At 37.3% G+C, this 13,306-nt stretch overlaps 1 protein-coding gene across 2 annotated transcripts in view; it reads left to right on the plus strand.

Moving 5' to 3' along the window:
• ATRN (attractin) overlaps positions 1-13,306 on the plus strand; it is a 237,717-nt gene that overhangs the window by 117,948 nt on the left and 106,463 nt on the right. For both annotated transcript variants that reach the window (XM_069071714.1, XM_069071705.1), the window contains exons 17-19: positions 2,001-2,186; positions 4,499-4,732; positions 9,819-9,956. In XM_069071714.1, the coding sequence (XP_068927815.1) occupies positions 2,001-2,186; positions 4,499-4,732; positions 9,819-9,956 (558 nt within the window). The remainder of the gene's footprint in view (positions 1-2,000; positions 2,187-4,498; positions 4,733-9,818; positions 9,957-13,306) is intronic.

A 13,306-nucleotide genomic window follows, 5' to 3' on the forward strand; every position in this document is an offset into this window, starting at 1 on the left:
TTGAAATAAAATCTATGAAAGGTAATTACAGATTAAATTTGTGAGAAAATGACTTCTTCCACAGTATGGTTGGGAACTAGCCTTACAGTGCTTTTAGTTTCATTTTAACATTAAAGGTACTTTTTTTTGCCCTGTAATAATATGAAGGCACTAGAATTAAGGGGGATCAAAGGTTTCCAATAGAAGATGGAATTTTAGCTGAGAATCGAAGGCACAGAAGAGGAGGGAGAGCATCCCAAGCATGGGAAACAGCCAGTAAAATGCCTGCAGTTGGGTGATGGAGTTTCTTGTTGGTGAAATAGTAAGGAGTCAGTGTCACTGTTTAGTATGTGGAGGGGAGAGATGTAAAGTGTAAGAAGACTAGACAGGTGGCAGGGGTGAGGGTGAATGGGAGGGATGTAGGTTATGATGGGCTCTGAATGCCAAGTAGAGGATTTTATATTTAATCCTGGAGGTTCTGGGGAGCCCCTGGAGTTTGCTGAGTCGTGGAAGGGTTTGGGGGGAGGTTGACCATAAAGCAATAAGTGTCAGTAATTACTATTTATTAAGTTAATGACATAGTGCACCTGGCACTATGATAAGTACTGGAAGGGCTGTTCTTCATGATATAATGATAATTCTTAATAATCAAGAAAAGGCTAAATTGTAATCAGGATACTCTGATAACTAAGTCAGAGAAGAGTTTTATTTTCAAAGTGCCTTTCTTTGAAAGTTTATGGATTTATAGGATTGAATTTAAGGTAGGTGGAAAAAGAGGGGTGATGCAGTAGATAGAGTACTGGGCCTGGAAAGACCTGAGTTCAAATTTGGGCTTGGACACAAGCCATATAAACCTGGGCAAGTCACTTAACCCTGTTTGCCTCAGTTTCCTCATCTGTAAAATGAACTGGAGAAGGAAATTGCAAACCACTCCAGAGTATCTTTGCCAAAATAATCCCAGATGGGGTCAGGAAGTGTCAGATGTGACTGAAAACAGCTAAAAAGGTAGAAAAGCACATTTATTCGGAATACCTTACTGTCAGATGAATGAATTGTTTTTGTGTTTTATATAAATATATATTTTAAGTTACTAGGTAATGACACCAAATATAAATGTTGTGTGTAAATCAAATCTAACAACATATAACGTGGGTATCATTATAGCAACATTTCAGTTTTGTTAAATCATACCTATTGCATTCTTGCCAAATATCTTCCTGGCTTTTTATTAAAAGTTAAATTGAATATATAATGTATTTGTGCTACATAGAAATATTTTTCTTTTATTGCTGCTAGTTTCATATGTTCTGTTTCTCAAAGTTTTACCTCTAATAACCTGCTAGAAAGTAATCAACTCAGCAGAAATTTCTAAATACACAAAGTCCAAAGGTGTGTTCTGTTTAAGTCACTATTGGTTGTATGTATTTGCTTCCTTCCTTAGTTGGTGATTTAAGAAAAAATCCTGAAGTTTACTGTTTGAAAGTGACCTAACTTTGAAACCACCTTCTTCTTCCTTTTTTGTTTTCTTCAAACAAACACATAACATCTCATTTGTGAATTTTGCCATATGTCCTGTAATTAACTGTAGTTTTTATGTATTGGTTGATTCTAGTTTGCTATATTAACATTTGCTAGTACCATACCAAATCTATAGAAGAAGAGTACTGCCTACCTGCTGGGATCTTGCTAGCCAAGGTGAAACTTATTTAGTATCTCTGTTCTGATTAGACCAAGGTTCCATCATTTATTTTGTTGGATTACTGTGTGTTTTATCACATAGCAGGCTCATACCTACTCCAGAACAACCTTCCTCCTTCTCCTCCTCCTCCCTTTCTTCTTTTCTTCTTCCTCTTTCCTTTCCCTTCTCTTGCTTCACCTTCTATTCTTCAGCCTCATTTTGAAAATACCTTTCTTTCATCTTAGCAAATTGGGCCTGTGAAATACATGGCCAGAGCTTAGCTTATCACACAGGTCCAGACGTAGAGTTTATGTACTTTTCCCTTTTTTTTTCCCTCATTCAGCCAACCACAGTGCCAAACAGTGTCGTACCCCCTGTGCCTTGAGGACAATGTGTGGAGAGTGTACCAGTGGCAGCTCAGAGTGCATGTGGTGTAGTAACATGAAGCAGTGTGTGGATTCCAATGCTTATGTGGCCTCTTTTCCATTTGGCCAATGTATGGAGTGGTACACCATGAGCAGCTGTCCCCGTAAGTAATCAGTTCATAAAATGAATTCTTGACTTAGAGCCTGTCCATATGTGGTATGTCTATGTATGTGTGTGTAGTGGGTGTGGGGGTATATGTAGGTATATGTGTGTGTGTGTGTTTACATACATATGTATTCATATGCAGTCACTAACTATGGGCAAAATATGGCTATGGGTTAAAATTGGTAGCCTCTGAAGGCCTTCTTTCTGATCTCTTTATGTTGGTTACTGTTCAGAGATGACCCTAAAGTCACCTCCTGTTTACAGAAGCTTACTGTTAGATTGACATTCTGTCATAGATAGATAAATATTTGAAAGATAATAAAATAAAACCACTAAGTGAATAGCCTACATCATACATAAGTCTGGGATAAATACACTTTAGGGTAAGAAAGAAAGTTTGTAATTGGTCCAGTAATCAGTGCGAACAGCCATTGGAATGTGACATCTTTGCAGAGTACAGTAAGGTGCTATTGTCAGATCTGTGATTATTTCAGGGACTCATGAAATTGGTGGGTTTTCAGTGATCTTTGATAAGAAATTTCTATCTGCGCTGAGTGAGATGTGTTGGCCTTACAGTATGGTGGGGACCCACTGGTTGGTGTAGGTTTGTTGAAAATAAAGTGGACCATCTCAGAAAAATTTATAAACTTAAAAAAATCATTAACTATATTCTTATAATTAGTTAAAGTGATAGAGGGTTTTATGTGTTGTTTTACCTCTGCGACGTCCTCCCCCTATGATTCCTCATGATTACTCTGGAAGGCTATACCATTAGAGCATAAGATATAGCAGATTCTGTGGTACTGGAAAGTATAATTTGCTTCCAGGTTAAAACAAAATGGCAATTTATGTTATTAGTAAATAGTGTTTTATGCATTTTACTTACAACTCATGATGTTATCATTTTGGTATATTCCACCAACCTTAAAATTATTAGTCTTACGTATGTGTGCATATCTTTTTTTTTCAGTTATTCTTTGATCTCTTTATTAAGTTAGAATAAAGTAATTTTATTTCTCTTTTGGGGAAGATTTTTTAACTTAGATTTTTTCAGTGTAGCTCTCTAGGAGGCCTTTAGGAATACTTAATAAAATTTAAGTTACTATTGGAAGTAGTTTAAGTCTATCATCATTACAGTGCTATTAATACTCTTGATTTGAATACAATTGGATATCAAGAGACTTACTGATTTTTAAACTTTTATTTTTACTTATTGATGAACTCTGGGAACAGGTCATATATTGGTTGACAATAGAAAAGCAAGGTGGAATAGTGAAAGTGCTAGTGAAAGATGATTTAAGTGCACTAGATAAATTTAGATTTGGAGGTTCTGGTGATAACTTACGTTCTAGGATAGTAAGAAGCTAGATAAACGTGGGAGATAGAAAGAATATCAGCGTGTAAGAGCAATGAGAAAATCCTGTTCTCAGACCTTTTGCTAAATTTCCCAACACAGTTAAAAGAGATTGTAATTGTAAGAGACATTGTAAACATGGGAAAAGGTGAAAAGAGAACTCTCAACCTAGATGTTTGTGAGGAAAACTAAAGGAATTTGGTATTCACTTCTAGAGGAAAGAAGGCCATGGAAGACTAAATTATTTTCTTCTAAGATCTGTTTTCTGTTTTGTTTTCTATAGAATTAATTGCCCTCCACCTGCACTAGGGACTAAGGAAGAGGTCTTATCCTGAAATTATAACACAAGGGAATTAGATATAAAGAATGGAAAAATCTTAGGACTCAGAATCAAAAGATCCTGGGTTCTGGTCTTTACTTTTCTTTGTCATAAAGCTAGTTAGTGCCAAAATTAGTTTGTCATCTGGCCTCAGTTGCCATATTTGTAAAATGACTGAGTTGGCATAGATGATCTTGAGTGTCTCTTCCAGCTAAAAAAAACATGTAATTATCCAACAGAATTGTTTACTGTCTGTGTGGGTACAATAGACAAGAGTCAGCAAAAGAAGACTGTACTGAAATTAGAAAACTTGGTTCCTCTTCTCAGCTTTGTTATTGATTTCCCTTGAGACCTTGAGCAAGTCATTTCTAGTTTGTGGACCTTCGTTTCCTTCTTTGTAAAATGAAATCGGTTATATCTGGTTTGTAACCTTTAAGGTTAGATATTCTGACACTGACAGCTATAAAATACTTCTCTTGAAACATTTAGAAACAATTTCCAGCGTTCTGCCAAGTGGTTTGTCCCTTTCAACCCTGATCTTCTATTTAAAAAAAAAAACCCTCTATTTTTCATTATAAGCGCCTTTTATTAAGTAGCGTGTGTGGAATTTTTGTAACCTGGTGTTTTGTTTTTGTAGCGGAAAATTGTTCTGGTTATTGTACTTGTGGTCACTGTTTGGAGCAGCCTGGCTGTGGCTGGTGTACTGATCCGAGCAACACCGGCAAGGGCACGTGCATCGAAGGCTCCTTTAAAGGGCCAATGAAGATGCCATCCCAGGCACCCGCAGGGAATTACTATCCACAGCCACGTCTGAATTCTAGCATGTGCATGGAAGAGAACAGATACAACTGGTCTTTCATCCAATGTCCAGGTAACAAATTGCATTCACTTTTTTTGTAGCTTGATTAAAAAACCATTCCTTGTCCTATTTCTTTTAAAAGTTTGGAGTTTTAAAGCAATGTTACTTCCCTAGATTACATTTGGTAATGGAAGAACGGTTCAACTAAACTTTGGAGAGTTTATTTCGTGTAAGATTAGTTTCCTCTAGTGGCAGGTGATGATGCATTTTAATAAGAGCTCTGCTCTTCAGTTTGCCCTATTGTAGAAAAGTTGCCAGTTTTTTCCTGCTGTCTACTTATGCATATTTTCTGCATGAGCAAGATGAAATCATTTGCACACCTCGCTCCTCCATCAGTGAGTCTGATGTAACCTTTTGAGAGGTTAAATCTCCTTAAAATAAAATCTCCACCAAGTGCAAGATATTTAAGTGAGCTAGGTGGTACAGAGATAGAACTCTGGGCCTGGAGTCAGGAAAACCCGAGTTGAAATCTGGCCTCAGATACTTGCTATCTATGACCCAGGAAAAATCATTTAGCCTCAGTTTTTGTCAGTTTCCTCAGCTGCAAAATGGGGTTATTGACAGCACCTACTTCACATGATTTTTGTGAGGATAAAATGAGATAATATTTGTAAAGAAGTATTTAGCACAATGTCTAGCAGGTACTGTCCAAATGCTTGTTCCTTTCCCTTCCCCCAAGTCCCAGGTGATGGTTATACTATGGAGTCATTTTCAGTTTGACAGAATTCCAAAAGACAAATAACCCCAAAATATCAACAACCATGTAAATGACCTTTTTTAATTGTAATAGAATTTTGTTTGTATTAAAAATGGTACATAAAAGTTGCTGTGTAATAGCTTTGGAAGGGTTATTTGCATACAGCCATTAATTTCAGTTTTATCAGAGACTTTTGCTGTAGACCAGTGTGAAGACTACTTGAATAAAATCCCTTTTCTCCCATAATCAGTTCTGTTTATGTTATTCAGTATTTTCAGAGAAATAGAATGGTTGTCAAAAACTACCAGTCCGATTTGTAGCTGAGCAAGAATTCCAAATCCTTACATCATCTCCCCAAAGTGGTATCCAGCTTTTATGTGAAAAACTCTTCTATACTTCCCTAACATTGTAATTATGAAGTTATTTTTTTTAAATCAAATTAGAAGACTTGACATTTATTCCTGTTCAGTTTCATCCTGGTGACTGTGGCCAATGACTATAAAGGTCTCATTGTATCTGATTTTGTCATTTAATGTTTTCTTCATCTCCCTTTTCTTTCTCCTTGTCCCTATGGCTTTGTGCCATTTGCACATTTGGCAGGCTTTCTGTCTATGCCTTTATCCAAGTCATTGGCAAAAATGTTAAATAGCATGGAGCCAAGTGCCAAGTCTCTGGGCACTAACTAATCTAACCCTTCCAAGCTGACATCAAACTATTAATGACTAATTTTCAAGTCTAGGTACTCAAGCCATTCTAAGTGAAAACAGTACTGGATTTGTCATTAAAGGGATCTAGATTTGAATTATAACTTTATCATCAGTGAGTTAACCTTTCTTGTCCTCACTTCTTCATGTGTGGAATCAGGTGAAAGACTAGATTATCCACTAGCATTACTTCCAATTCTGAATCTGTTATTGTAGGACCACATAATCCCATAACTCTCTTGTCTTTAAGTCTAACAGAAGTTAAGTGCTTTGCTATTATGTAGCTAAACTATGGGTACATGTCACATTCCTCAGGCTGCTAGTCTAGTAGTCCTTTCAAAAAGGAAATGAGGTTTGTCTGATGTGAACTTTTTTGAGGAAGCCAATGCTGAGCTTTTATAATGAGGGCTTCATTTTCTGTTTATTACCTATTACTTTAATAGTTAGAATTTTGCCAAGATTGAAATTGGAGTCACTGGTCTATAGTTTGCTAACTCCATTATTTTTTCTTTTGAAAATTGGGATATTTGTCTTTCTCTAGCCCTGAGACACTTCTTTCCTTCTCTACTAACTTTTTTTTTTTAGCTTTTTGGAGGGGGGGAAGGTAGGGCAATTGGGGTTAAGTGACTTGCCCAAGGTCACACAGCTAGTTTTATGTTAAGTGTCTGAGTCTGGATTTGAACTCAGGGCCTCCTGACTCCAGGACTGGTGCTCTATTCACTGCACCACCTAGCTGCCCCCTACTAACTTTCAAAGATCATTAACAGTGGCTTGGCAGTTACATCCAGTTATATCTTCCAGTTGTGTCAGGGCCCTGGCATGTGATTTATCTGACACTGGTAACATTAAGGGCAGCATTTTACAGTAGAAAGATAGTTGGATTTAGTCCAATTTTAGGGTCCTCTAAAGGACCCTGCTGCCCATTTTACCTTGAGCATGTTACATAACTCTGGGCCCCAGCTCCTTTTCTTACAAAGGATAGCCACCAAAGTCCCTTTCACCTCTAGATCTTGAGTCCTGGGATCCTGTTATCTACTTATGTATCTACTCCTGATGGGGACTTTTTTCCTGAGAAAATGGAAACAAAATAATGCTCGGGCAGATCTGCTGTGTTTCCATCAGTAGTTAGTATCTCATTCATACCAAGTAATTTTTCTACTCTTTCTTTTCATTACTTTTCTCTAGTTTAGCTAAAAAGATCAAGCAATATCATTAACTTTTCTTGCTAGTCTTAGCTCAGTATTATTCTTAGTGTTTCTGACATTATTTCTACATGCTTTTTTATTCATTATTACCTATCATTGCTTTCATCTGCATATATGCCTTTTAAAAATGTAAGTCAGTTGGTGAGCTCCCTATGTATCCACATTATTCTCTTTAGACAATTCCCTTTTTTTCTTTTCAGCAAAATTGTTTCTCTTTTGTATCTCCAAAATTTCATTCTTGAGAGCTTTCCATCTCTATTGGGTTAACATTCCTGTGAAATTTTTTTCTCTTTTTCTATCTTTTTTCTGAACACTTAAATCTTTTCTTTGAACCTCTAGGGTGAAAGTCTGACTATGCCCAACAATTTCCTCTTTCTGTATCTCAGATGCTGAGGTGGAATGGTCATCTGGTTTCACAACATAAGTATCATCTTACACTCCTCATAGTCTGACTCCCTCATATCCAATCCAGTGTCAGTTCCTTTTGTCCCTACCTTTGTAACATCTTTTATATATGCCTCCTTCTCTCCTGTGACACTGCCACCACTCTAGGACAGGTCCTCAACCTTCCATGCTTAGACTACTACAACAACCTGCTGGTTGGTCTCACTGCCTAAGGCTCTCCCCACTGCAGTCCATCTTCCACTCAGCTGAAACACAAATCTAACTATATCATTTCCTCTATTGATAAATGCCAGTGACTCCCTGTTGCCTCCAGAATCAGACATCAAGTCTTCTGTTTGGTTATTAAAGCCCTTCATAACACTTCCCCTTCCTACTTGTTTTCTTATACCTTACTTCCCTCTCATACTTGGTAATCCAGTGATGCCGGCCTCTCACATGACATCCTTTGGTAATCCAGTGATGCCGGCCTCTCACATGACATCCTATTTCCCGACTCCAGACGGTTTCCCTGACTGTCTCCATCTCTGGAACTCTATGCCTCCTGGTTTCCCTGGCTTCCTTCAAGTCTCAGCTAAAGTCCGACTTTGTGCAAGAACGTCTCCCAGTCCTTCTTAATCTAAGTACCTTCCTTCTGAGAGTTCCTCCAGGTTATTATTATTTTTTAAAGCAATTGGGGTTAAGTAACTTGCTTAAGGTTACACGGCCAAGTTATTTTGTGTGGGTGCTAAGTATCTGAGGCCGGAACCGATCCTGGGTCTCCCGACTCTAGGGCTGGTGTTCTTACTCACTGCGCCACCTGGCCGCCCCTCCAGGTTATTTTTTTAATGGATCCTGTTTGTACTTACTTGTTTGCATGTTGTCTCCTCTATTAGACTGTGAGCTTCTGGCAAGCAGGGACTAGGTTTTTTTACCTTTCCTAGTATCCAAAGTACTTATCACAGTCCCTGGAACATAACAGGTGACTATTGAATGCTAGTTGACCGACTTTTCCCTTCAAGTTCCTATTCATTTCTGCCTCATCAGTAAGTTCTTCCTTGTCGGTGAGAACAAGGTATAGAATCACGCCTCCTTTAATTATTTCTTTCACTTTTGAAGGTTGAAATTGTTAGGAAGAAATAGCCATTCTGCTTTTGGCCAAGAGAATTTCAGCAGATGTCTGGATAATTGAATTATCTAATCATTACCATGTCATGGCTCTGTCAGTTTCTTACAGAGCCCAAACTCTTGATCTATTTCCACTTTTCCTCTTGGAATTCTATAGTATAACATGACTGTTGGTAGTGTTAATGGGATGTAAGATCTTCCCTGCCCATTAATAGGCCTTACATGGAGCCCATTAAGGAAAGCTTGCTGAGGGGAGTCTTGTACAATTGTAGGAAGGCTTTCACACCTTTTGCTAATTTTTAATTAGTCACTGAGTCATGAGGGAGGGTTGTGATGCCTTCTGGCTCTGAGAAGTGTATATATACTCTGAGTTGGTATTTTGTTTTGGGGTCTCCCTTATGAGAAGCATCTTAAGATTAAACAGCTATCTTTCCTAGTAAAGCAGATCTGAGAACCTGTGCTAGCAGCCATCCTAGGTATGCCAGTGTAGTTGCTGCTACACCATCTCTTCAAATAAGCTTATGTTCCAACTCAGATAAAGTCTGCATTTAGTATGTCTGTTTTTTCTTTTCTTTTTTTTTTTTAGCTTTTTGGAGGGGGGAGGGGAGGGCAATTGGGGTTAAGTGACTTGCCCAAGGTCACACAGCTAGTTTTTTTGTGTGTGTTTGTGTCAAGTGTCTGAGGGCAGATCAAAACCCAGGTCCTCCTGACTCCAGGGCCGGTGTTCTACTCACTGCGCCACCTAGCCACCCCATGTTTGTTTTTTCTTTTAAATCTTTATGGTGATTGGGCTGCATTTTTTTTTTTATGAAAATAGTCCTTTAAACTTTGCTTTTTGCTCTCATGACAAGTAGTATATCCAGCAAGCTGCTTCAGATAGCTATAACTTTGGAAGATCTAGGTAGTCCAAGTCCATGATTTTTGAGGATGTTACAACTTTGCTGTGAAGTTGTTACCATCCTGAATCTCTTTTCTTTCCCTAGCATGCCAATGTAATGGACACAGTAAATGTATCAATGAAAGTATCTGTGAAAAGTGTGAGAATCTGACAACTGGCAAACATTGTGAGACATGTATATCAGGCTTCTATGGTGACCCTACTAATGGAGGAACGTGTCAACGTAAGTGAAATCTTGTTTTGTTAAATGTAAATCTAATAATTCTGTAATCATTAAATTATAAAGATGAGGTAGACAAGGCAAATGACTGCTATATTTCTTAGCAAGCATTTGCTATTTTCAGTATACTTTTAAATCATTGTGAATTTTCCCGTCCATGAAGATTAAGAGTATAAAAGCAATATCAATTTGTATTTGGAGGAAAAAGCATTCATTTGTTAGCATGTAAAATTGAAAAGCAGTATTAGTTGGATTCTGTTTTGTTTTCATATTAATAACTATATTGCTCATATAAGCCTGAGTTCTCCAATATTTAAATACTATACTGCTTTTCCTGATAGAGTAAAATGCTTTACTAGAACTCTGTGTAAGCTGTACTTTTTCCTCCTGTTACTGGTAATAAAATGAACTTGCTAAATGAAAATACTTTTTCTAAATGTAAGAGGGGAAGAAAGTACGACTTTGTAGCTAAGGAAGGGTTCCATAAATTCTGAGAAGTCTTGTAGTTATGTCTGAGATGCCTTGGGATGTGTTGGTACCACAAATGGTGTCTATAGTGATTCCAATGGTATGTAAACCTAGTGTGGTTATTAACCTTGATATTGATTTAGCCCATTACGTTTCTTAAGAAGCTTTAACAAAGAGATGGAGCCTTACAGCCTCCTTTAAATTCTAATGTTCTCTGATCATGACTCTAATTGTCCTGGAAATCTAAAGGCAACGAAGAGAAATGTGGCCTGAACTAGTCAGAGAAGATTTGATGAATGAAATATGAGGTGAGAGAATTTAAAAAGTTAGGAAGGATTTGGATAGAGAGAGGAGTTGAGAGGGCATTCCAGATAAAGGAAATAGTTTATAGGACAGGTAAATGTATCATTTGGAGTTTTCACTTGAAATTGAAATTGGAATATATGAGGGTCTGTTGAGGACCACAGGCTAGTGAGATCCTGACCCTGATGGCTGAATAAGCCCCCTCAGGCAAAGGGCTGGCTGCCAGACCTGGATCAGTTCCCCATCCCCCAGTGAAGAGTTCAAGCACACAGGCGTGAGGATTGGATTCTCCAGGTGAGCGTGGTGTTTTTGCCCCCAGCCTAGGAACACTGTAGTGCGAAATGTCCGCGAGGGAAAGCCATTAGGAAGTGTCCTATAAAAGGCTTGCACTCAAGACAATAAAGGAGACTCATTTCTCTTTTAACTCACCCTCTCTCACAGCCTCTGGGTAGATAATTCTCTCTACCCTGCTGGGTGATAGGGTCCCCACATTCTCTCATCCCCGCTTTGGGACGGCAGGGTTCCTTGCCTTAGCCCACCACAAGGGTCCTTCACTGGAACCAGAATCAGGAAAACCTGAATTCAAATCCAGCCTCAGACCGTTTTTAGCTGTGTGTCCCTGGCCAAGTCACTTAACCTGCTTGCCTCAGTTTTCTCAATTATAAAAACAGTGATAATAATAGCACCTAACCTCCCAGAATTGATGCTAGCTCTTATACATAATGCAGGACATAGATGATGAGGTGAAGGAGAGTGAGAAGAATTGATTAGGCAGAGAGGAAGAGTACCACCACAATGAAGTGGCACAAAAAGAGAGAGCGTCTAGCACAGGGTTTCTCGACCTAGAATTCATGAACTTTTAAAATGTACATATAGAAAGATATATATTAAGTGGTCCATGAACTTCTGATTTAGAAAGGTGAGGTGGTTGATAGTATCAAAGGCTGCAGAAAGGTCAAGGAAGATGAGACTTGAGAAAATGCTATTCAATTTAACAATAAAGAACTCACTGCTGATCTTGAAACAGTTTTCAGTTGGGTGTTTTTCCTTCATCTTTGTTTCATCTGAATCTAACAGTGCCTGATGCTGTATTAAGTAACAATAATTGCTTAATAAATGCACTGATTATTTATGGGGTATTCAGCATAAAGAAGAGTTGCAGTTTGTCAAAAGCTTTTTATGAATCTGTTGATCCAAACATTATGTGATTTGGGATGCTTTTGCTTTCAATATGATAATTATATGTATATCAATTAATATTATTAGTTAATGATATTAATTATTTTTCTAATGTTGACCCAAAGTTGCACCCCTGATATAAAACCTACTTGCTTACAGTGAGTTTAAAAAAAGTAAAATGCAATAATCTTTTTAACCAGGATTTTATTTCAAACTTTTGAATCAACATTCATTAATGCTAATGATCTATAGTTCTCTTTTTTTGCCTTATCCTTTCTTAATTTACATATGAGGACTATATTTGTCTCATAAAACTAGTTTGATGGAGTGTTTTCTTGATTTTTGAGAATAATTTGTGTAATAGAGGTATTAATAGTTCTTTAAAAGTTTGATAAAACTTTCCTCTAAATTCATCTAGACTAGGGTATTTTTCTTCAGTATTTCTTTTATAGCTAGCTGAATTTCCATTTCTGAAATAAGACTATTTAAGATCATAATATGGTGTTCTCTTCGTTTGAATATTTTATATTTTAAGGTAATTCTCATGGCACTTTTATAAAGATAGACCATGTATTAGGGCACAGAGAAGTTATAATTAAGTTAAAACAGCAGACATGCTAGACATATCCTTTGTAGACTTGTCTTTCACATGTCTTGCTTCTCATCTACTTTTCTTCTAGAAATCTGCTTCTAGAATCCTTGAGAGAGAATTAAATTATTAAATTTGCCATGATGTTGCTAAGCAGACCTTGATCTTCCCACATCAATTCTAAAGACTGGGGAATATATTTCAATTGAATTATTATGTTTTTATCTTGAGTTTTTCTTCAGAACAAAAACAGACTATAGTCAGATGTTTCTTAGTAGGGAATAGTACTCCTGATTCACATTTTGCCAAAACCAGCAGTTGTTGGTTTCCTACGGCACTCAAAGTTATCAAAAGAAATCATTACTTTGGGGAGGTGGGTAGAATGCACCCTCATCATTAAAGGTCTTCTCAGAGTCCTTTGTGCTCTTTGAAGATAGATAGTTAAACCTTATTGAATCACTAAAGGAATAGAGACCAAAGATATATATGAATATAATGGAGTCATATTACACCATAAAAGGTGAATAGGAGACATTCAGAGAAACCTGGGAAAACTTGTAAGAACTGATACAGATGGAAGTGAACAAACCAGGGGAGCATTTTATACATTGACTATAGTAACATAAAGAAAATAGCCTTAAAAGAATGAAGAGTTATGATGAGTCATCAGTCATCACTCCAGAAGACTGATAGTGAAGGCTGCTTGCTACTACCTCTTGACAGAGAGGTCAGTGTACTAAAGGTACAGAATGAAATGTTTTTAGATATTGCTAGTATGTAAATTTATTTTGCTTAACTCTCATATTTGTTATAA

Source organism: Petaurus breviceps, unplaced genomic scaffold, assembly GCF_028583685.1.
Source record: "Petaurus breviceps papuanus isolate PSGF00001 unplaced genomic scaffold, PetGlider_PUasm1.0 140, whole genome shotgun sequence".
Classification (NCBI taxonomy): Eukaryota; Metazoa; Chordata; class Mammalia; order Diprotodontia; family Petauridae; genus Petaurus; species Petaurus breviceps.